This window comes from Juglans microcarpa x Juglans regia, chromosome 1S (genome assembly GCF_004785595.1).
Source record: "Juglans microcarpa x Juglans regia isolate MS1-56 chromosome 1S, Jm3101_v1.0, whole genome shotgun sequence".
NCBI classification, from domain to species: Eukaryota; Viridiplantae; Streptophyta; class Magnoliopsida; order Fagales; family Juglandaceae; genus Juglans; species Juglans microcarpa x Juglans regia.
In genome coordinates, this window is record NC_054595.1 from 19,150,567 (window position 1) to 19,176,599 (window position 26,033).

The 26,033-nt window shown below is 37.5% G+C and overlaps 1 protein-coding gene across 1 annotated transcript; it reads right to left on the bottom strand.

Annotated features, from left to right (window-relative positions):
• Window positions 1-432: 432 nt before the first annotated feature.
• LOC121246735 (ISWI chromatin-remodeling complex ATPase CHR11-like) lies at window positions 433-13,391 on the bottom strand. Its single transcript, XM_041144985.1, has 25 exons — window positions 13,041-13,391; window positions 12,448-12,579; window positions 12,257-12,363; window positions 8,715-8,827; window positions 8,169-8,266; window positions 7,817-7,996; window positions 7,508-7,729; window positions 6,912-7,046; window positions 6,482-6,764; window positions 6,315-6,388; window positions 5,418-5,638; window positions 5,231-5,318; window positions 3,853-3,946; window positions 3,547-3,735; window positions 3,399-3,430; window positions 3,216-3,292; window positions 3,033-3,122; window positions 2,869-2,938; window positions 2,656-2,710; window positions 2,509-2,567; window positions 2,267-2,432; window positions 1,568-1,746; window positions 1,249-1,464; window positions 936-1,034; window positions 433-831 (listed from the first exon to the last, which is right to left on the bottom strand). The coding sequence occupies exons 1-25, from the start codon at window positions 13,266-13,268 to the stop codon at window positions 814-816; spliced, it is 3,225 nt and encodes a 1,074-aa protein (XP_041000919.1). The 5' UTR covers window positions 13,269-13,391; the 3' UTR covers window positions 433-813.
• Between the last annotated feature and the right edge of the window lie 12,642 nt (window positions 13,392-26,033).

A 26,033-nucleotide genomic window follows, 5' to 3' on the forward strand; every position in this document is an offset into this window, starting at 1 on the left:
CATATCGGAATCCGGAGTTGAGTCAAATTTCCAACGAATCCGCCTCGAATCAAATAACAGAAATGCTCAACTCACTACTTTGACATTAATATTCATTTTGTACAAAATATTCTTAAGGATTAACCAAATGGTCAAAACTTCATATTTTGTACTGACTCGATCCACAAACATTGGTTTCTGGGAAAATAAGGCAAGACACTTGTCATTAATCAAGCTCACAAAACGCATCAAACAAGTCCATTTTCAGGTAGGACGATTACTGACGTAGCAGTAGTTTAGTACTCAAAATAATTCAAATATTCAACCGTCGTCTTTGCAAATGCCTGCCTGACATCCCAACAGCCATAAAAATCATTAATTTCACAGCACAGAGAGAGAGAGAGAGAGAGAGAGAGAGAGAGAGAGAGTAATCAAGCCTTGCATACCTCTATCTTAAGGAGCAAGTTCAATATATTCATCAGGTGACAGTAGTTTATATGAGATGGGACATCAACCCTAATAGTTGGGGATTGGAACCCCCCAACCATGGAGTCATGGGTGGTGACATTTGGACAGATGGCCTCGTACATTCTTCATTTATACAAAATTCCCGAATCAAATTTGTAACCCAAAACATTTTGAAAGAGGTTAACCCATCAGTGATGAGATGGATTCTGGTGAACCCTGATCCCAAAAATAAGGGGATATAACAAACTCAAGCATGAAAACCACAGGCATTCCTTGCCAGACTACTGCTACCCTAGAATTATAATAGGTGTTACCTCCGCCCCCAAAAAAATGGGGAAAAGGAAATCGCAACTTTAAATTTAGATATCATTTCCTCCGCTTTCCCTGCAAGAACATTATTTGCTTCAGTATGTAAACAGTAAGTATACCACATGAAAAGAAAGCAAAACTATTACATTTTCAAATATAAAGTGGGGGCAGTAACACACCGAGCTCACATAGTTGTCCATAGTCAATTGTTTCCGCTTCTTTTGGGAAATGGGGCTTTCAGTTTGCCTAGCAAGAGCGCGCTTTGATGGTGTCATGCTCTGAAATACATATTGTCAAATCAGTATAAGATGTAGCAATTTGATTGGACGAAGATTGGTTTGATCAGGAAATAAAACTGGAGGATCCAAATGAACAAATGCATGTGATGTGAGAAAGGTAGGTTGGTGAAGTTTAAGTGTGGTACACACCGCACAGATAAATAAAATGTATGTACGGTGGGGTTTACAGAAGTTTTGAGTACAAGTATCCAACCTTGGCAAGCTTCTTCTCTTTACGAGCTTGTCTCTCCCTCTCATCATACTCTTGGTTTTCCTTCTCCACTAACCGAATAAGGGTATCACACCTCCTTGCAAGTTCTTGAGTTGTGCGAGACTTTACAAACCAATCAAATCGAAACAAGGGAGAAGTGCGAAATGCTGCCTTCAGCTCATCCCAATTCCCATACCCAAGTTTATGAACCATGCATATCTGCAAAAGGCAAAAACCATATTATATATTTGAAGATCCCACATTCATCATTTATTTAGGGAGGAGAGAAACACAGTAACTGATTTTAAAAGAAAAAGCGCACCATGAAACGATCACATTCTTCATTGTACAACTTCCCTTTGTTCTGACCATATTGAATCTTGAGTTCCAGCCATGGATTCTTGTACCTGTCTAACTTCTTCCCAATAGCTTTCATGATTTCATCTTTGCGTGAAATTCTAGCCTCTCCTCTCTCGATATTCTTGATGATCCTATCATAATCTGGAGGACATATTCAGGTTCAATAATGGTATCTAACACTACAAAGTTTTTAATGTGGAAATCCCATTAAAGCTATAAATGAAAGCTTATAGTTTGCACTATATCAATGCAATCTTTATCAGGTTCAACTACAAATGACCAACTCCTGCAACTGAACAAACAAATGATGCTGCAGTTTAGCTCAAACCAGACACTAATGCAGTTCATCGCTCTGATAACTGAAGGTCAAATACAGTCAAACCACCTAACGCTATTTCTTCAAAACGTTCATATATTAAAAAAATACACTTTTTGGGAGTATCAATGTTGCATATGATACATGATTAAGAAAGCATGACATGTTCTAGGGGCCAGGAGTTCACAAACAAATGGCATGTGAACTCAGGTCAAAAAGGCTGAATTTCAAACCAGCAGACAGTAATAAAGAATCGTATATGTACATGTAACAATAACAAAAGCTTACATTAGCTTCCCTTTACAACATTTTTTCGCCAAAGGCATAGTATTGGATGTTACTTACCATTCAACTCTTTGTATCTTTCTTTAAAAACTTTGGCGTATCTTTCAACTTCCTCCTCTGTTTTCCCTTCCATCTCATAAGCAATACTTTTTATGTCATTTCGGCCATACTTCTCACACGCTCTGATGAAGGTATTGAAATCTTTTCTACTCCAAGAAGAAAACCCCTGAAATTCATCAATAGCCATATTTAGAAAAAAGGTATCTGTCATAAACTTGTTCTACAACATATAACCCACTTACTGCTTCTAATAAACGTTCCTTTTCTTCCAGCTCTTCAGCAGTCAATGGATCTCCAACCTCTAAATGTCATCATTCAGTTAGAGAAGGATTCAAGGAAACAATAAGTCAGCAAAGGAAGGCAATCCTTATGAAAGATACTCAAAATACCTTCGGGCTCATCCACATCTATTGTGTCTTTCAACTGATTCTTTTGATGTGTTTGCTGAAAAGTCAATTATTAATAAGCTGTGTAAAAAATAGCATTTGCTGAAAATAATGTCAATAAACTATGCAGAAAAACTAAAATTTCAACCAAAAAAGGATGGAATAGGTTCTGATCAAAGCAAACAAGATATTTTCAGGAGCTTAATGATTACCCACCATCAGATAGCGCACTTCCTTTTCATAGAGCTCACTCAGCCTCTGTGTGTTAAAGAACTGGAAATCATGCCTGGAAGAAAAGAATCAATAAAAACAAATAGATATTCTTAGCAAATAAGAACACAACCCCGTTCACAGTGCAACAAGTTTCAGGAGATGCTTACAATTGTGGCATCCGAGGAATTCGAGGTTCTCTTGGTTTTGCCGGACCTCCTTGACGCATTGTTTGCTTAAAGTATTCAGATTCTGAGTAACTAGAGAGGGCAAAAAGACAATTGCGTTTCATATCATGATGAAAAATAATCTTAAATGTTTATCTTAATAGAATAAAAAAAGAATGCTATTACTTTCGCTTCCGCTCTCTCTTTGGTGGTTCTATCCAGTTATCGCTAACAAGTTTCTTGAAGTCAACCTTGTTCTCATCCTTCACCACAGAACACAAATATGGCAGTAAGTTGCTAAAGCAAGCCTTAGAGTAAGGCCAACAAAAGTACAAGTTGAAGAACAAAATATGAAGGTATCACATTTACCTTCTCATCATCAAAATCATACAATTCAGCAGCTGCATGAAACCACATCAATATCAGCATTTTTTACATTTTAAAATTGTATAATTATTAAAAAAACAAAAAACAAATACATTTATGCGAAAGAACCCCTGATAACTAATATACATACTGTCATCCATTTTAAACTTGATTGCATCTTCTGTAAATTTCTTCATCTTGGCATCGAGCTCAGCAGTCGCCTCCTCTCCTTTTGCTATAATTCTGTCAATGTCCTCATCTGTAATTGTACTGTCCTTGGAACTGAAAACCATTTCAGCACCAAATCTCACCATCTGAAGCAGCTCGTCTTTATTAACAGCTGCATGAAACGAAAATGCATCAGAACACATTGATGCACAGAAATATCTTTAAAAGAAATGAAGAAGAAAAACACAAAAAATAGATACTTCCATAAGAAAAATCTGAAAATGCTTACTCTTCTGCTCTGCTAATCGTCCTTGTTGAATCACCAAAGCATCAAGTGCAAGCTTTTTGTAAGCCCTCTCAATCACTTTTTCCTCAATGGCATACTGTTCCATAAACCAATTAAATGAGAAGATTAATGTAATGCTAATAACTCAGCTATGTAGGAGGTTGGTTTTTGCTTGAGGTTGATGGGTCATTCAGGATTGGTCTTTGGAAGAGCAGCTTTATTATATAGATGGTGGGAAATGGATCCAAAATTTGTTTTTGGCATGATATGTGATGTGAAGACTGGTCCTTGAATGTGCATTCCCACTGTAATTCAATACTGCATGTTTTAAGGAATTTGGGGTGGATCATTGTCAAGTTCTCACAAGATTTTCATAAGTGGAGGTGGATCTCTTCATATTGTTATTCAACCAGTTGTATACTAGTAGAGTGGGACAGGGTGGCGAAGATAACTAGTTTTGGTTCCAACAAAGAAATTAGCATTTGAAGTCACTGTAAAATGTTTTTTATGTGCCCACGACAACCAACCCCTAGGGTTTGGCTCAATTGGCAAAGGCCTTGGGCTTGGGGATATGCTCCCCCTAGGTCTAAGGTTCAAATCCCTTTGGGTGCAAACAATCTTTAGGGGCCATCGGACTGGGGGATTTTCCCTTTGAATTACCCAAGTTGCACTTGTGGGAAACTTCTTGTTGAGGGCCTGTGCAACCCTAGGATTATTCGGGACGTTGTTCCCGAACACCCGGTGCCAATCAAAGAAAAAATGTGCTCACGATAGCCCATTTTCCTTGGAAAATTATTTGGAGAAACAAGGCACCCCAGAGAGGGAACTTGTTTGAATGAAGGGTAGCTTTAAGAACGATTATGACCTTGGATTATGTAAGAAAATGGAAGTTGTACAGATTGTTGTATGTGTAAGAAGAGTGAGGAAACAATGGATCACCTTTTACTTCATTGCAAGACATCTAGTACTTTAAGGAACACAATCTTTGGACTATTCAGGATAGATTAAACCATGCCATCCCAATTGGTGGATCTTCTAACGCCTTGGAAAAGGCAGATCAGCAGTCACCAGTGTGCAATATCATGGAAAATGATCCAATCATGTTTAATGAGGTGTATTTGTAGAAAAAGAAATGGGTGTAGCATTGAAGGTTGTGAGAAGTCAATGATGGGCCTGCAGACATTGTTCTCAACACCTTGTACCATTAGATGGTGGTCATAGCGTTGAGAATTTTCTATATCTGTTTACCTTTCTCTATTTAGTTGTATTTCTTGTATACTTTATGTAGTAACACGCTTTTTTAGTCAACAAAGTTTACCTTGCTTATGTTTATAAAAAAGAAGCTTATAATCTTTCATACTAAAAATACAAAGGTCCAAACCTCTGTGCAGAACCGAAAAACTTGAACTTCTTTCTTTTGACCAATCCTGTGAGCACGGTCCTGTGCTTGTAGATCAACTTGTGGATTCCTGAGAATCCCAAGCATCAACAAAACCACCAAAGTAAAGGAAAATAAACAAACATATACATACCAAAACCAAAAGACCAAATACAGAACAGGTGCTCACCAATCACTATCATAGAGAATGACAACATCAGCCGTAGCAAGATTAATGCCAAGGCCACCTGCTCTTGTTGATAATAAGAAAACAAATTTCTCGCTCCCAGGCCTGTTAAAAGCATCAATGGAAGCATCACGATCTTCTCCACCAGTATTCCCATCAATTCGACAGTATAGGTATCCACGAAACATCAAGTAATCTTCAAGAATATCCAGAAGCCTTGTCATCTGAATTATAAAACAATTCCAAGACTTACAAATAAAAAATAAAAACCAATACCAAGAGTAGAGGTGTAAATCGGTCCGGTCCGAGGGGGTGATGGACTGAAATTTTTGGTCCATCATTTTCTCCGGATCGGACCAGACCGAACATCCATAAGAACCGGACCAGACTGGTAGCTATCGGTTTGATCCGGTCCGACCCAATTATTTTTTCTTTTTTTCTTTTTTTCAAATAATTTAATAAAAAAATGTTTAAATTACGAAATTAAAATTAAGTGAACTATTAATGTGTTATAATGTAACTAACTCATTAAAAAAATATTTTATATAGTCAATGATAATAAATTAGACGAAAATTACATTATTAACTTATATAATTACTATATAAAAATAATATATTAAATTATTAAAAATATTTTAAAAATATATATAGGAGTTCAATCGGGTCCGGTCTAGTCCAAAATTTATCGACCCCGGGACCGGACTGAACTTTTTTGGTCCATAATTTATGGGACCGAGACCGACCGGTTTGGAGTTCAGTTCAATCCGGTCCGATCGGTTTTTCCAATCCGAATTGAACAACTTACACCCCTAAGATCCAAGAGTAGAATTATACAGGAAAAATAACAAATGCCTACCATCCATATCACATGAAAAAAGTATAATTTTGAAGAAAATTGACCTGTGAAAATATCAAGACCCTAGAATCACGGTCTTTTAATTTTGGAAGCAACTTATCCAACAGAACCATTTTACCTGCAAAGGAAAATTAATAGTGGATTAGGGTTTATCATGTGTCAATTGGTAAACACCTTATAAACTCAATATCTTGTGGAATGGAAAGCGTACCAGCATTTGTAATAAGATGATCTCCTGTTGTATAAGGAGGGCCAGGTTCAGCACCTTGAAAAAGATATGGATGATTACAGCATTTACGCAGCTGCATTGCTATATTCAGAAGACGCTTACGTTCTCCACCAGCATTAACAACTTCAAGATCTTTCTGCAGCAAAGCCTTGTAATAGTGTTTCTGCATTTGTGACATACCCACCTTAAGAATTGTTTCCTTCTTTGGAGGTAAACCTTTCTCAACATCTGACTTCAATCTTCGGAGGAGGAAAGGACGGAGCACCTTATATATGCAGAAAACAAAAGTTACATCATCAGCTCAAAAGGCATAGCGCGTTTGTGCGCGCGTGCGCGCGAGAGAGAGAGAGAGAGAGAGAGAGAGGATAAAATAATATACATTGCTCCCCAATCAGACAGATTTTTAACCTACCTTATGAAGTTGTTGAACAACTTCCTGCTGATCATTTTCACCAGAAATTTGGAACCATTCATCAAAAGTTTCAGCAGAACTAAATATCTCTGGCAGAAGAAAGTTGAGAAGGGCCCAAAGTTCATGGAGATTGTTCTGTACAATGACAACATATTACTACATTTAGATTAAAGAAAACAGTGTCCCCATTAAATGATGGTGTATAAAGTCCAAGAAAAGAAACCGATTCACTCCTGACAGAAGATACTGAAAGCAACTAAAAATCAGGCACACAAAAGGTACTCATGAAAAAATATAGTGCAGTTCACTGGATCTTTTCTTCCAACCACATTTGACTTCCGTTCTTTTTTTATAATTCACATTTTACTTCCATTCAACACTACATGCAAAATTTTTATGAAATATTTATGTTGGTCTTTTCTACAACCTTTTGTTTCCATTCATTGATAAAGTCCTGATCTTTGCCTGAAGTTTGCAACACTAGCAACAACACAACCGTATCTGCTACTTTCAAGGATAACCAACAAGTTCAATGGACACATGCATATGTTTTCTAACATGGCAGGGCCAAGCATCCACGTTAATGAAATTTATACCTGAAGCGGTGTACCCGTGATGAGAAGACGATAATTAGTATTATATAGCCTCATTGTTTTTGAAAGGAGGGAATTCTCATTCTTGATCCGATGGGCTTCATCAATGATAATATAGCGCCAGCTAAAGCGACGCAAGGCAGACTTCTCTTTAATTGCCATTTCGAAACTTGTTACACAGACATCAAACTTGCCAGCAACCAGTAAATTTTCTCGTATATGTCTCTGCAGAAATCAAGAGTGACAAAACATCAAGCAAAAAGATTATCTGGTATCACAGTTCACTGATCCAAAAGAGAAAAAACAACTCACTCTTTCATCAGGATTTCCAAGAAACTTTACAGCACGCAAAACTGGGCAAAAACGCCGAATTTCATTCATCCAGTTTCCAAGGGTAGATTTTGGAGCAACTACCATATGAGGGCCAGTAATTCCTCTGAACTCATGCAAATAGCCCAGTAAAGAGATGGTTTGTAACGTTTTACCAAGGCCCTGGATAGCACAATTAACTTTTCATTAAAAATACCAAGTAACCAGAAGTAATTATATAATCACCATTTGTGACAAATACAGCTTGAAAGATCAAGACTCAAAGTCCATCATCTTGCAACGACATCAAGTAAAATAAGAGTCAATTCTAAAATGCAAAAAATTATATGCATACCATTTCATCGGCAAGGATTCCATTTATACCATTCTCATAAAGACGTATGAGCCAGTTTAACCCAGCAAGTTGGTAGTCCCTCATTTTCCCCTGAATACCTAAAGAAAGGAATACATATAAAGAAAAATCAGCACTCCAAATCTGAACTGCACGCATCATTTAGACAGATGAAGAAATCTTCAAGAAACGTCCAAGAAAAACTTTAAACTAGCACATGGGGATCAAGGTCCCTGGGGGAAGAAAAAGCATACAACTAGTCAATCACACTTCCAGCCACTAAGAGCTATAGATCATTTAAAATAGAAAGGAAAAAAAAAGGAATTGGACAAGAACAAAAGAGAACAATGTGCCAATTGCAGAAGTTTTGGTGACATCAGGAAAAAGGCACCAAAAAAAAAATCTGTGGAAAAGATCTTTTTCCAAAATATCAGTAAAATATTTCCCAAAATAGCACAAAAACAAACATTGAAACAAAATACAGTACATCACAAAATATGAAGACAACCCAATAATACTAGATCATATAGATAAACAGAGAGCACATACAAGAGGGTTGAGTCAACAGCCGTGTGGTTCCTGCCCCAGATAGACCATCCTCTTCCTCCTTAAGGCATTCTTCATCTTCTTCCTCTTCAGTTAATTTTGATGCATGGCGACCCCTACATTATAAAGACGGAAGAGCCATCACCAAATGAAGATTGAAAGTTTAATGGATAGCAAATGCGCTGAAAACCAAATTAAATGCCTCCTACATATCAGAGCATTAACACAGGTAGCTCATTATATCATGCATGCCACTTGTACTTCATCAACTTTATAGTTGCTCCAGAATTGAAAAACGTCAATTTTGTCTAGAGTGAAAAGCAAGACCAATTAGTTTCCATTAGGATAGGAATATGTCTCCTACATTTTTTTATAGGTGACTAGGAATTTTATTGATGATAGAAAGTAGGCATATCTCAAGTACAGGGGACATATATAATAGCAGCACCTATGCATAATTGTCTAGGGATACAAGAAAGTCATGAATATTCATACTATTGAAATCTACTACAATTGACCAATGGGATAAAATATTAAAGAAAAGCATCCTAAGCTCATCCATTGATAGCTCACAATCTTCAAAACTTCTTTCATTCCTCTCCCTCTAAAGGCAACATCAAAGACAAGTCGAGATCATCTTCCAAACTACCGCAATTTGTGAGTTACCATGAAGGCCTCTCCAATTCGCTAGAAACTCAACCACCTTTCTTGGCATCACCAAGCTCGCCCAACTCTAGCAAAGATATCATTTCATAGGATGTAACACCTCAATGGAAAACTCAAACCATATGGCCTATACTCCAAAAGGACTAGTCAATGATACAATTAGAGCCCCATTGGAACCTTATAAAGAGCAAGAACTTTTGCTTCCCAAGCAATGTAGGATCTCATACACCACCTACCCTTATCCTTATCATATGGAGTATTACAATCTACCCTCCTTAAACTCTCAACATCCTCGTCAGGCCTGTCCGTTGCAAGTGGCACAGCTCAAGCCTCACATTTCTCATTGGGATAGACTCTAATACCATTTGTAACGTCCCAATAAAAGGCCCAAACCTGGTTTATACTCCAAAATAACTAATCAATGATACAATTAGAGCCCCATTAGAACCTTATAAAGAGCAAGAATTTCTCCTTCTTAAGTAATGTGAGATCTCATACACCACCTACCATTATCCTTATCATATGGGATATCACATAGGGTCATCGCAACTTCACAATATAAAGTAATCGATGGCCAATGGATTCCCCACTCTTTTTGCACATACAACACCAATCTATAACAATGACTCAGCATTTCCAAAGATTGTCTAAAATGAGGATCTTTCTCAAGGAGGTAGTCCATACAAAGAAAGTGGCTTTTAAAGGGGCCTTGGTCCTCCAAATGTTCTTCTATGGGAATGGGTTGGTGTTTCACATGAGGAGAGATTTGTAGAATGACCGAACAATGAATTTTCCCTTCTTAGCGAGGCCAAAAGATCTTATCTATGCATCCCCCATTCACTCTACTAGAGTATATAAGGTTGTAGAACTCTGCGAAAGCTTCAACTGCCCAATCTTGTGCATCTCTAATAAAGGTGGCATTCCATTGAGGAAAGCCACAAAATGCATCCAGAAGATTTGCAATTGCGGCTTCTTGCGTCCATGCAATTCTATAAATTCCTGGATAAGCTTCCTTTAGAAGATAATCACCACACCATATGTCATGCCAAAATAAGATCCCCTCCACCACACCATATGTCATGCCAAAATGAAATCCCCTTAGCTACTTCATTCAAATCTAAGTCAAATTGGAGAAAAGATTGGTTAGTTGGAAGAGGATTTACTTGTAGAAGAGGGTAACTTTCATTAAAAAAAGCAAAAAAAAAAGTCATTTCTCTAATTTGCCTACTTATTTCCTTTTTTGTTCCCAATGCCAACTAGGGTGGCCCATCATATAGAAAAACTGCAACGGGATTTCTTATGGGGCGATAAATGAGAAGTTTAAATTTCACCTATTAAAATGGATTGAAGTACATACTCCAATTTCGGCTAAGAGTTTGAAATTTATTAGGCCCCGTTTGGATACATAAATGATTTCATCTCATCATTACAATTTTTTCAAATTTCGACATAAAATATAATAAATAATTCAAAACTTTTTCAAATCCAAAACAATAATAATATTAAAAAATAATATTCTAACAATATTTTATTCAACTTTCAACTTTTATCTAAAAGCATCTCATCTCATCTCACTATTCAAAAGGAGCCTTAGTTTTCAACAAGGCTCTATTGGGAAAGTGGTTGTGAAGATACCAACAAGAGGTCTTTGTGGAGGGCCATTATAGAATCAAAATATGGTGGGGCTTTTTTCTCTATTAAGTAAAAAAAACTTTATTAATGAGAAAGATATAGGCGTTGCCCAAGTATATAAGGAGTATACAAAAGAAAGCACATGCTACATTCTATGAACAAAAAAAGAAACAAAAAATCATGAGCTCTAGTTCCATCAAGTACAATAACAGAAAACCAAAGCAATAAAGTGTGCACAAACAGCCTTCAAAGTTCCTCCCAAGTGCGCCCCCTATCTTCAAAGCAGCAAAATATGGTGGGACTTGAGGAGGATGGTGTCCGAATGAGGTGAGAAGACCACATAGGATGGGACTATGAAAGCAAATAAGAAGAGGATGGGGAAAGGGCTACTCCCAAATAGTTCAGGTCATATCTCATTTATAAAAATTAAAAATTAAAAATTAAAAAAAAAAACCCAAAAGAACACCAAAAGGGAAATGTAAGATTAGAAATACAGTTAAAAGCGGCCAATATGTAATCATTCAAGGAAAAGGGCATTTATTTAGTTTGAAAAGGATTTTTGCACACCATTTCTATCTTATTCAACATACGCCCTTTCAGGGGGACCAAAAACTTATAAAGCTATATACTGCCACATCCTCTTTTTAAACTCAGAAGAAGATAAATGTGCCTGCAGCAATTCAGTCCGACCCATGAAATTAGGTTAAAAATCTACCAAAAGACATAAAATTGTATGCAGTAGTTAGCACAAACAGCCAAGACGGCCCTATATAAAGCAGTATGAAGTGCTCTATTTCCATTTTCTGAAACTGATGCAGGAGAATATATGGATGCTGAGTTGTAAGGAATAAAGCAGCGATAAAAAAAAAAAATTTTGATGTCTCACAATCAAAGGCATCTTATTCTATATAATTGCAAGTAAAAATGGCATGCCTTAATGAAAGAAAATAATCACACCAAAAACTCACTAATAATAAATAATAAAAAAACCATCTTTTTAGTCCACCTAAACTTCCAATAAGCTCATGTCCAAGCTCAAATTTCAACCTTATCGACTAAAAGGGTCGTGTAGGAAACGAGAAAGCTATAAAAATTCAGAACATGAGGACTTGTATGGCTAAAGAACTTCTAGTACAAGAGAGATTGTATCGCAGATTAGACCTAAATAGAGAGAATTAAAAGATTTTCATGGGATCATTAAAAAGTGCAATATTTACAATATTGTTTAAAGAGAGCACGAGTTGTACCTTCCTTTTGACTTCTTTTGAGATGCAGATTGATCGCCTTTGGCAAAGTGTGCAAACAACTCAGTCTGCTGCAGGAGATACTTCAAGCGCCCAGGCCCCTTATTGTTCTGCAATTCAAATAAACCCACCCATTACATTCAATAGTCCATAGATATACAGAAAAACAAGAGTCCTTTAAATGAGGCACGCACCATATCAGCATCAATTGCAGCATTTTGAGCATCCAATATTTCCTGAATCTTTTGTTTCTTCATTTTCTGCATTTCATTGAGCCTGGCCTTCTCACGCTTGCTAATGTCCGCACCGGATACTTCATTTCCATCCTGCAAGTAATCATGAACTCAAATGGGGATGATAAGTTTATGCACAGAATGTTACACGACATCGATAATGTCCAATTTGTCAACCATGTTGAGCTACTGAAGAGTGAGATAGATTAATCATCCAACAATTTGATAGCGAGAGATTGACTAATACTTAAATCCATTAATTTTTCATCATTTGGGACCAAATGCGACAACGCGTAAGCTCGAGTTAGCATTATACAGCATTTTTTCTTAATATGCGTTTTCAATATGGGACAAGCACAATGAAATATAAACTCAACCTTGATTTTATTTAATTTTCCTCGTCTTTCTCTGGAACCGGATGGCATGGGAAGTTAAAGACGCCCTAGACCATTCAAAGTCTAGCGCAATAAGCGCCAAAACAAACCCTAGCGTACAGAGACAATCACAGACTCGGATCCAACAAAAGGAAAGCGAAGACGTGATCGTAAAATTACCTCATCTTCTTCCTCGGCATCGCCATCCTCGGCGACGGCGGGTTCGTCGTCGTCGTCCGAGGCGGGAGACTTGTCATCGTCGGAGCCGGCCGAGCGTGCTACGGCTTCGAGTTCCTCTTCGTCCTCTTCATCGTTGATCTGATCGTTGACCTGATCCTCCTCCGACGAATTGGTGCCATCGGATAGGACTTCATCTGAGGATGCCTGTGGATCAGATGGCTTGGCCATGGATTCGGCTTCTCTGAGACCGAGGGTTTCCTTCGTGCGTGCGAGTACTGAACTCTATACTTGTGTGTATGCGTGTGAGGGAGAGAGACCAACTTCTAATTTAGAAGCCCACTCCCCCAAAAAAAAAAAAAAAAAAAAAAAAAAATGAAGGGAAGGTCCTGAGGCATGGTATGTCCATTTATAGCCGTTTGATTGGTGAAGTGAGATGTGCGGTTCGAAAGAGTTGGGAGTCCAAAAAAGGAATTTGTGTGAAACTTCCCGCCAACATTAGGAAATGCACATTTTCCCGCCTATGGGGCTCGAACCCCAGGCCCAGGATGCACCTCTCGAGCGCGGCGAGCGGCTGTCGGCTTGTCACGGTGGTTACTCATGTTTCATTTTAAAATGACTCTTGGTTTTAATACCGAGAATATTTTAAAATATATCATTATTAATTATTAATTATTATTTTATTATTATTTAATATCTTATCATTATTTTTATATTTGAGAATATTTTATTACCCAAATGCAACCTCAAATATGTCATTTTTATCTCCCTACTATCATCCTTTACATATTTTTTTTTAAATAAAGGTTTATACGATCACCTTGTTATAATCGAAAGAAGTTTGTAGAATTTTTCAAAATAACATTTTATTATAAAACGATTGTAAAATTAATTATGTCTGTTGCATCGAGGCTCGTCCCAGTGCCTCCATACTCATGATGATATTTAGCAGGAGTGAAACTGGCAAACCTAACTTGGGGACAAAATTATATCAAGATGTTTCTTTGTTGGGTAAAATTAATTTTTATCAACTTTATCTTATTGAGTGTTAAAGATACTTAATTTTTGGGGATTTTTTAAATTTTAGAAAGGCTAGGCACAATATCTGTTTGTGATCATCAAGTGGTGCCTCTTTTTAATGTACTAGTAAAGCGTGCACTTGATTCTTATTTTATATTATAGATTAATAATTTTAAATCAAAAAGGAAAACTTCAATCTAAGACCTACCAATAAATATATGAAATTGTGCACGCTTAGATCATGCTTGATTTCCACTCAAGCATGCATATGGAACACTCATTTATGGATATACATGCTTGAAATGTCATTTACAGATCACTGCTCGTCTAGAGACAATCACTTTGCGTTTGCACGATGTTAGTCGAGAGGACGAGCACTTTTGTTACCGTAGTGCTCATTTGGGGCCGAGAACTTTTGCCTTTCACGTGGTGTTCACTTGTGGCCAATAACTATCTTCTTTCAGTGTGGCTTGCATGGAGACAAGCACTTTTACCTTTCAAGATGCTCACTTGGGTCGACAAACTTTTGTTCTCGCATGCTCTTTGAGATGGCTACCACATTTGCTTTTGACAATATTAGCTTGAGGGCGAGCACTCTTACTCTCAAAGATACTCACCTTATGGTTAACACTTTGCTTTCTGTGGTGCTTGCTGGGGACGAGCATCACGCTCACCACAAGTTGGAAATCACTTTTGTTATTCGTGGTCCTCGCCCAAAGGTGAGCACTTTTACCTTTTTGTGGTGCTCACATTAGGCCGAGTACTTTTGTATTTCACGATATACTTGTCTAGGGGCGATAACTTTTTATTTTAGGGATACTTGCCTCGGGGGTGAGCACTATGCTCTCCCAATGCGCGCCTGGGGGCGAAAACTCTTACTCTTCGCAATTCTTGGCTAGGGTGAGCACTCTTGGTCTCGGAAATACTCGCCTGGGGCGATCAATTTGCCTTTCTTGATGCTCGATAAGTGGCATGCACTCTGCTCTCCCTGATGCCCGTCTGGGGGGCAAGGACCCTTGCTCACCACTATGCTCACTTAGGCGTGAGCAATTTTGCTCTTCGTGGTGCTCGCTTGGGGCAGAGCACTTTCCCTTTCCACTATGCTTGCCACAGGGGCGAGCACTCTTATTCTTCGTGTTGCCAACATTGATTCGAGCACTTGTCCATCCAATGATGCGACCTCGGGGACAAGCAACACCATCTTTTGTTCTCGAGATGCTCGCTTGGGTGGCAAGTACCTTACCTTTCAGTGGACAATTTGATCTTCTTTTCTTAAAAAATATAACCTAGTTGAACTCAGGAAGTTAACTCAAAATAAACATTTCAACACCTTCTTTTTTGTTATATCAATTCAACACCAAACAAATAGGAACCTATGAGGGATTGAGATTCTTTTAAAGGACCACTAAATCCATTTTTATGGGATAATCAATATTATTACCACCTATTATACTATTTTTTTAGGATAGACAAACATATACATTTTTATGAAAATCAACATTCTTTATGTTGCCAAGAAATGGAGTACTTTGCTCTCTGTGGTGCTCATTGGGGGGGCAGGCATCATGTTCTGCACGAGTTGGCGAGTACTTTTCTTATATGTGGTTCTCGCCCAAGGGTGAGCACTTTTGCCTTTTTGTAGTGCTCGCCTAAGAGGCTATAACTTTTTCTTTGAGTGATGCTCGCTTTGGGAGAGCACTTTTTCTTTCACGAATACTCATCTATGGGTAAGCACTATGCTCTCCTAGTGTTCACATGGGAGCGAGACCTCTTACTTTCCATGATGCTCGATTGGGGCGAGCACTCTTTGTCTCAAGAATACTTGTATGGGGTGAGCACTTCACCTTTCAGTTATGCTTGGCACTAATGCTCACCTCGGGGAGTGAGGGCTCTTGCTCTCCACCATGCTTACATGGGCGCGACCATTTTTGCTCTCTGTGGTACTTGCCTACGGCCAAGCACTTTGCCTATGCACTATGCTCACCATGGGGGTGAGCACTCTTGCTCTTCGTGTTGCTCACATTTATGCGAACACTTGTCCATCCAATGATACTCTTAGGGGCGAGCAGCACCATCCTTTGTTCTCGAGATGCTTGCTTATGTTGTGAGCACATTGCCTTTCCGTGGGTAAGTTTATCTTTTTTATTAAAAAAAAAAAAAAAAAGGGTTGAGCAAAGTAAAACCAAGTTGGACATAGGAAGTTAACTCACAATAAACATTTAAGCACCATCTTTTTATTTATATCAATTCAACACCATATAAATAGGAACCTAGAGAGGGATTGAGTTTTTTTTTAAGGACCACTAAATCCATTTTTATGGAATAATCAATATTATTACCAGATGTTATGCTTTTTTTCCATAACAGAAAAATATATACATTTTCATGAAAATCAACACTCTTTCCGTTGCCAAGAAATAGAGCACTTTGTTCACCATAGTTCTTGTTGGAGGGAAGGCATTATGATCTCTATGAGTTGGCGAGCACTTTTGTTATCCATGACTTTGCCTAAGAGCGAGCAATTTTCCTTACAGTGGTACTTGCATGGGGAAGAACACTTTTTTCAACGGTACTAGTCTAAGGACAGGTATTTTTTTTGTTTGAATGGTGTTGCCTAGGGTGAGCATTTTTGCATGTTCTTTTTAACTCTTGTTCTTTTCTTTTCAATCTATTATTTTCTTAGCACTACACTAGACCGTTAAATAACAAAAGAAATGAAAGGAGATGGACCATTTATAACTTTCTTGTCCAAAAAGGAAAAAGTAACAAACTACTTCAAAAAAAAAAAAAAAAGAGAGAAAAACTAATTAAATTACGGAGTGGAGAAATAAAATAATATATATTGTTGTAAAGTATTTGCCCCTTAACCTTAAGCCTTTATCCCCCAACTTGATCATTCAATAAACATTAGTTGCACAATTTCACCCTTGTATGCCGACTACCAACCATGGTCCAAAAACTTCATAATTTTTTTTTCACTTCTCTCACTCATGACCCATGAACAGTAGCTAAATTGAAAACCTTGTCACATAGAATGATGGCATGTCAAATGCCAACAAAAACCACCAATCGGCACACAAGAGACAAACCGATAAACCCTCCAAACCAGACATTGAATTCATAATTATTCAACCAGTTTTCAAATGGATATCTACCCCATTAAACCTCATGATATCACCTAAGAATCAGACCTAGCAAGAGACAAAGCAGTTCCAAGAAAAAAAACCAAAGACTCAATTATTCCCCTAGGAAATGTAGTTGGGTTCAAACCAGATACCTTTGGTTCTTTAAGGAGTTTCTGCTCTTAAAATAGCCACCACCTCTGCCTTCTAATCCCAAAGAATTGCTTCAAAACACTCAAGTGCATGTTTGTCCATTTGTCCCCCAAAGGTAGCAAAACCATTTGGCAATAAGAGAGGTAAGCTTAGTCACACAACAGAACCACCATCATTTTACATCCCTTCACTTTCTGCTCATGTATGATCACATGGCAACCAATCAACCCTCCCTTCCTCACCTGAAAAGTGGCTAAATGAAAGTCATTGTACTTGCAAGACAGGCCACAAGATGAGACAAAATAGATGAGCAAAATTGGTCAGCATGAAGAACCAAAACCCGTCGGCCTCTAGTATAATTTCGGTCTCGTTTGGTTACATAGATGAGACGAGAGATGAGATTAAATAGGATGAGATGAGATAAAAGTTGAAAGTTGAATAAAATATTGTTAGAATATTATTTTTTAATAATATTTTTATTTTGAGATATGAAAATTTTGAATTATTTATTATATTTTGTGTGAGAATTTAGAAAAGTTGTAATGATTATATGAGATGAGATGAGATAGTTTGAATAGTGTAACCAAACCAGGCCTTCATCTTGGAAATAATTTTTGTTTTGTTTTAATTTCTGAACTAAGGCAACCCTTGCACCCATAGACTCATTCCAACACCTGACCATGAAGGAGTAATGAAGAGTAGGCTACTATTCAAGTGACCAAGCATGATAAAAATCTAGAAAAGCCGTTTAACACTCCACCGCCCACCTCCACCACTCACAACTCTTCCCTCCAGCCAAAGCCCACACCCCTTCACCTCTCACCCATCCATTTGAACACTATAAATACCTTCATTCACCCCTCACTTCTCCACACAACTTCCTCTAGCCTTCCTCTAGAATTCTTGAGAGCAAACACTTATTGCATGAGAGAAGAGTTGAAGTCGAGTAGGTTGAGTGAGGTTCTTGAAGTGAGTTGAGTTGTGGGCCACGATTTCTGTAAGTAATCTTGCTTCATCTTTTGTTCAGTATTAGAATGACATGTTCGGCTTTAATTTATGGTATGTAAATGAAAATTTGATTGATTTAGATCAGGTTTAACTTGAATGATAAAAATGGGGTCAAATTTAAAGTATTGATTGTATAAATTGTTTTGGGATGAAATTTTAGTCATGGCATGTCTTTATATGATCTTGAATGATTTACCAATGTCTTTAAAGAATGTTTGAAGGTTTAAATCTAAGGTAAAAAGCATGCCATAATAGTTTATGAATCCATGTCTTCTGTTGATCATCAAAGCATGTTTCGATTATCACTTGATTAAAGTTTATTTTATGAAATATTGGTTAAATTTCCTAAACTTGATTAAGGAACATTTAGAAAGCCTTGTAATTGGGATTTTAATATAAATGCATGATTCATTTAGGTTTTAAACCTCTCTTTGACAAGGAAAAGATAGAAACATCATGCATATGTTTGGTTTGATGGTTTTGTGATAATTTGGTTTTAATCCATGCATAAGTGTTGGGATGAATATGTGAAGACTAAATCCTTATAATCATATCCCTAAGTCCATATTCATGGTTGCCACTAGATGGAATTTGAGTACAGATGCATCCATAAAGGTTATAGACTTGAGACACAAATAGACCCACATTGATGCATGTCACAAGTTGGTTGATTTTGGCACAGTAGTGAATTGATTCTTATAATTATAAGGTCATATATGAATTTAGAACATAGAAAATATGAGGTTTGTGAATTTTGGTGAATTTTGGGGCCCAATTACAAATAGTGAAAATTTAGGGCTTAGGTGGCAATTTCGAGAAAGTAGAGGAGTAGTTTTGTTAAAATTTTGAACACTTTAATTATGAACATCTTCCTAGTTATGTAATTCCTAACTTAGAATACCTCTATTTATAGTTGCACCAATTTCCTAAAATCCAGAAAGTTTGTAAGTTAAATTAGCCTTTAACTTATCCTTTGATAATTTATTTATGATGATTGCTTAAACGTCACATTCATATTATAAATGTCATTTTAGCATGAAATACTATATGATACATTGAGTATCTGATTGCTTCTTACATGACATGTGAGTTTCTCACCATTTTAGCATACTGCATATAATTTACATTTTTACATAAAGCATATTTCACAAGCACATTCATGAAAAATATTTTTAAGCATATTAAAAAAAAGAAATGTTGTCTTTATATGAAATATAAGGGTAAAAGGATAAAATCACATGTTTTTAAGTGGTGTGCAGAGTGTGGAGTTTCTATGTAACACAACTCATTCTTTTTAAAAAATGTCGGAGCGAAGTCATTTATGGCACCTAACGCTAGTAGATGCATACATTATAATGTTATGTTATGATGAAATATTATGTTACCAATGCATTGAGAAAGAGTCTACATACAACATACTTTCGACATTAGTTGTACTACTGTCATCACCAGGTACTCACAATGCATAATGGAGAGTTGTGATAATACCATACGTAATGTTATTATTAATGATGAGCTTAATAATGATGAAAAATTATATTTTTGAATGATGAAGTGAAAAATGTTCTCTGTAAAAAAATTTGCATTAAATTTTTTTAAAAAAATGTTGAGAAATCTCGATGGGAGACAAATACGGAGATCTTATCTGCTTAGCATGCATCTCATGTTTATCATTAATCATGCATATTTTATCTCTATGCAAGTTGATTGTTTAACTTACTGAGATTCAAATAAATCTCACCTTTGTAGACCCACTACCATTTCCCAAAATGGTAGAAATTGTGTTAGTGCCAGCCTACGATGAACAGGATCAACCACTAGCTACAGATGGTTGAGGACGAGCCTGATTTGGAAAAGAGACTGGACTTGATTCTGATGTTCATAGCTCTGACTCTATATACCATAGAGCGGATGCGAGAGCTTGTTTGATTATGTAGTTTCAGTATTATAGGATTCTATCTCTCACATTATGTTGAACTTATGAGAACCTCTTGAGTGAGGAAATACTTATCTATGGTTAATTAATATATTTGGAATGTTTAGTTTATTCTGACATCAATTATTTTTATCACTCTTATTTCCGCTGTGATTATTGTATACTACTAGTTGTATATTAGGATGCATTACATATTAACTGTCATGAACAGATATATGTAACCTTGTGTTGTATGTCCCAATACTCCAAGTCTTTGTCTCATCCTAAGCAGAGGTTGGGGCATCAAAGACAAGATCGGTTCGAGATCGGATACTCCTAGTGCAATGTGAGTTGTGAGTCACCAGTAGATGTGCTGACTGAGGGCGATGCATGTGAGAGATTGAAGTCGAGCTCGACTTAAGTGCATCTTCTGGCTTGAAGACGGGGAGCTGTGAGCTGTAGAGGTAATAGGGCTTGGCGGGAAACAGTGGCTAATATGTGGAGAACTAGTCTCCAAGTGGGAGATTGTTAGGTTACATGTGGAGCCTAGTTCGTGAGCAGAAAAAGCGCAACTCGTGAGTTCGCTCGACTGTCGCTCGAGCGAAGCTCAACCTGTGAGTTCACTCGAGTCTCGTGCAACAATGGGCACACAAACCTTAGTGTTTGCTCGCCCATCGAGCCAATGTTTATTGGTTGTTTGCTCGAGGCGCACTCAACATGCCGCTCGAGCAAATGATGTATTATTTGCCAAATTAGGGTTTCTAGTGTCGTCTCTATAAATATGTAATATTTTGACTTATTGTATACGATTTTCAGCAGTTTTCAGATAGAACAAAAGAGGCAAAGTGTGAGTGCATATTATAAGAGAGAAAGAGCTTTAGAGTGAATGAGTTGAGATTATGTGATTGTAATCTCATCTGAATTAATAAAATCTCTGCAGCTCTGTAGACGTAGACACTTTGCCGAATCACGTAAATTGTGTGTCGTGTGATTGCTTGATTGTTGCTTTTATTTGTTTGCCATTATTAGTGTGTGTTTCTAAAAACACTTTGCATACTGGCATTTTGATGAGGTTGTGATGATGGGCTGCTCCATCCAGAATCAGTAGCAATGGCTCAAACCGAACATGACACAACGAGTGGGAGTCTTTATAGTCACGCCCAAAGGGAAAGCCACACTGGTATATGCAATATTAATTACGTTGGCATTGTATTACTCTAGCCTTTGTAGGTAATGATATTGGAAATATAAGGCTTTATTTTGTTTTTCTCAATAACCCATTGACCACTTGCAGTTCCTAATGTTCGAGAATCAATAATTATTGGATCAACGTTAGTCTTGAGCTAATTTAAAAAAATAATAATGTGTAAACGAAGTTTAGAGAGATGGAATGTGTTAGTGTATATATTTTTATCTTAGAATATACCTAGAATATTAGATCATATCCTTAATTTTCTAGAATTATGCTAGATCAAATCCTTAATTTCCTTTAATTATGCTAGATTAGAATCTTTCATTTTAATTGTATTTCCTTATTTGCTTTGGCCATATTCCACTGTATATATGCCTCTTTTGTATAGTTTGATACACACAGAAATATATATTTTTATAATTTTTCAAAATTATCTTTGTTTTAACATGGCATCAGAGCCACCATTCTGAGTTTTTTTGTCCGTGCAAGCCTTTCCTCTAGTGTTTGTCTCTTTAACATCAACAATTGGCTTTCTGGCACTTGACAATAGGCTTATCACGAATTTACGTTCAGTTTTCACTTAGATTTTCGTCAAAACAGATCATAGAAACAGTCCTGAGAATGTTATCAAAGTTTCTGTGTCAAAATCTTCTCGTTCCGCTCAAACGCTCTGCGCATTGGCCCCACTCACCACACCTACCTCACATGCCTCACCTTACTCTACAGCCCAGCCCATTTCGTCCCAATCCTTGACCGTTAACCAAAAAAAAAAACTCCAGCAGTATGTCTCACCCTTCTCCCAACCTTGACACCATTGTTCGTCCTATTGATAATATTTTAGATGGCTCTAATTATAATATGTGATCCCAAAATATTGAAGTTTTTCTTAGAGGAAGAAAATTGGCGCTATGTTCCTGGTGATATTTTTGCACCCAAGCAACAAGATGGTGAGAGTCTTGAAGTTTTTGCATGCTGACTTGAATATTGGCATAATATTCATTATAAAATCTTGTATTGGTTTATCTATACTTTTGTTCCATCCATCCATAGCCTACTTCCCAAGCATGAAAATGCTAAAGCTGCTTGGAATTTTCTTGCTAAACGATACAACTGCACTCATGATGTTTCGTTGTAGTTCCAACTTGAGACTAAGCTTTATGAGATGTGTCAGGAATCAGGTCAGTCCATTGCTGATTTCTATTCTCAAGTTAATAATCTTTGGGAATAGTTGTCTGCTGCAGATCCTCAACTCAGATGTTCTAAAGACATTGAGTTGTTTGCAACCTACTGTGATCATTGCAAATTTATGCATTTTATGATGGCACTTCGGGAGGATTTTGAATCTACTCGGACATCTCTTTTGCATCTCACGCCTCTTCCATCTCTTTAGATTGCAGTTGTTGAACTTATCTCAGAAGAGAATCATTGTTCCACCATGAAGATGCAAACTCAAGATTCAGTTGTCGATGTCATCCCTAAGACTACCTTTGGGTCTTCTCTAGCCTTGGGTCGTTTTCCTTCTCGGTCTTCAAAGATTGTCTTCTGCAAATACTACAAACGCCCTGGTCACTCTGTTACGAAATGTCGTAAATTGCATAACAAAAATAGTCTCGAGCCCCCTTGTTGCCAGCTGCTGCAGTGGCTCCAACTGCTCTTTATGCTCTCGAGTCTGTTGTTGAGCCTTCTTCAGTGTCCACTACTTTCACTGTTGCTGAAATTGAGGCATTAATTCATCAAGTTTTATCCCGGTCTTCTAGTGCTTTGTCTGTCATCTCAAGTACATCTCCTTAGTTTTTTGATTATGCATGTTGTAATCACATGACCTTCGATTCTAGCATTTTTTCTCAAAAATCTGCTTTGTCACCCAATCCTATCATATATACTACTGATAGTTCTCATTTATCTGTTAGTCACATTGGGTCCATTTCCTCCCATACCTTATATGTTTATCTTGTTCCCAAGTTGTTCTTAAATCTCCTTTTAGTTGGTCAACTTTCTGAATTAGGTCTTAAGCTTACATTTTCTAATGCTCGTGTTGATGTGCAGGATCCACAAACGAGTCAACTCATTGGGACATGTCGTAAGATTAGACGTATGTTCGAGCTCGCTTCTTTGCAGCTTCCATCCCATTTATCTTGCTCCGTTGTTGCTCCTACTATCTCTTCCCAATTATGGCATTCTCGGCTGGGTCATGCCTCTCTTTCTTGTGTTCACCTTTTGGCCTCCCAAGGTCACCCAGGTTCTATTGGGTTTGAGTCTTTTGATTGTGTCTCCTATCAACTTGGAAAACAAACTCATTTACCTTTTAATATAAGTGAATCTTTTTGACTGCACATTTTAATTTGATTCATTCTGATATTTGGGGTCCTGCACCCATTCCTACTGAGAGGGAATCTCGTTATTTTGTTATCTTGGTTGATGATTATTCTCGTTATACATGGCTATATTTGTTACAGCATCGATCTGAGCTTGTTCGTGTTTACCAAACTTTTCATAAAATGGTACAAACTCAATTTTCTCGTACCATTAAAGTCTTTCGTTCAGATAATGCCATGGAATACAATGACAAAACTCTCATTGAGTTCCTGAACCAACAAGGCACACTGTCACATCGTTCCTGTCCTTATACCTCTCAATAAAATGGTTGTGCATAACAAAAACATCATCATATTCTTGATACTGTAAAAGCTCTTTTACTTCCTGTTTCTTTATCTAAAAAGTTTTTTGGTGAATTTGCTCTTACCGCTGTGTACACAATCAATCGGGTATCCTCACTTATACTTCACAATAAATCTCCTTATGAGCTTCTCTATGGTATGATTCCTAACGATTCTTTACTTCGAGTTTTTGGTTGTGCATATTTTGTTACTCTTCTTCCTCATGAACGGACCAAACTTGAACCTCGTTCTCGATTATGTTGTTTTCTTGGTTATGACTTAACTCAAAAAGGTTATCGTTGTTATGATCTTATCTCCAAATGTCTTCGAGTCTCTCGTCATGTGGAGTTTTGGGAACACAAACCATTTACCAATATATCAACGTTCTCCCCTTCCTCCCCTACCCACTCACTCATATTCACTGATCCCTCTATTACTTTATTTTTTGACTCTTCTGTAGAGATTTCGAGCTCCTCAAACAGTTCTTCCACTGCTGCACCCAATCCAGTTGATGCGTTTGATGGACCACCTGTTTCTCTGTCCTTACCACCCTCCATGAACCTCACAATTATCGTGAGGCTCGTACTGACACTCTTTGGCAGCAAGTTATGTCTGATGAATTGATTGCTTTTGTCAAAACACATACTTGGGATTTGGTAGACTTGCCTCCTGGTAAAGCTGTAGTGGGATGCAAGTGGGTTTATAAAATCAAGACTCGGGCAAATGGATCAGTTGAATGCTACAAGGCTCGACTTGTTGCAAAGGGGTTCCCTCAGGAGTATGAGATTTACTATGAGGAGACTTTTGCTCCTGTTGCTAGACTTACCTTTATTAGATCTTTACTTGTAGCTGCTGTTGTCCGGCGTTGGAAACTTTTTCAAATGGATGTTAAAAACGCCTTCCTTAATGGTGATCTCACTGAGAAAGTTTACATGCAGTCTCCACCTAGCTATGAGCATCCCCCACATAAAGTTTGTCATTTTCGTCACGCACTTCATGGGTTCAAACAGGCTCCTCGAGCTTGGTTTGAAAAATTTCAGTCAGTGGTTTTCTTTTCTAGCCCATATGATTTTGCACTCTTTCTTCGCACTACTGGGACAGGTACTATCATTCTTCTTCTCTAAGTAGACGATATGATTATTACTGGTGATGATATTGCTGGTATTCGAGATCTTCAAACTTTTCTTAGTCATAATTTTGAGATAAAGGATTTGGCACATCTTAACTACTTCCTCGGCCTTGAAATTACTTCAAGTCAGGATAGTTATTATCTCACTCAAGCCACATATGCCTCTAATTTACTTTCCAAAACTAGGTTGGCAGATAGCAAGATAGCCACTAGCCCACTTGAGTATAATACTAAGCTCCTAGCCACTGACGGTTCCCCACTTGTAGATGCAACAGTTTATTGATAGTTAGTAGGTAGTCTCATTTATCTTACAGTCACCAGGCCTGACATTTCATATGATGTTCATCTGGTCAGTCAATTTATGAACGCGCCTCGATCTCCCCATTTTGCTGCAGTTCTTCAAATTTTACGCTACATCAAGGGTACTCTGTTTCATGGTTTGCACTTCTCATCCCACTCATCTCTGGAGCTCCGGGCCTATTATGATGCAGATTGAGCTGGTGATCCTACTAATCGTTCCTCCACCACTAGTTATTGTTTCTTACTTGGCACTTCTTTGATTTCATGGCGTAGTAAGAAATAGTCTATTGTTTCCCGTTCTAGCATTGAAGCTAAGTATCATGCCATTGTTGACACGACATCCAGATTGCGCACAATGATGTGTTTCACGAGCATACCAAACATATTGAGATTGATTGTCACCTGGTATCCTCCAGTTATACTCAGTTTCTTCTGAAGATAATAATGTAGACATTTTTACGAAATCACATCCACCTAGTCGGCTTGATGATCTTGTTTCT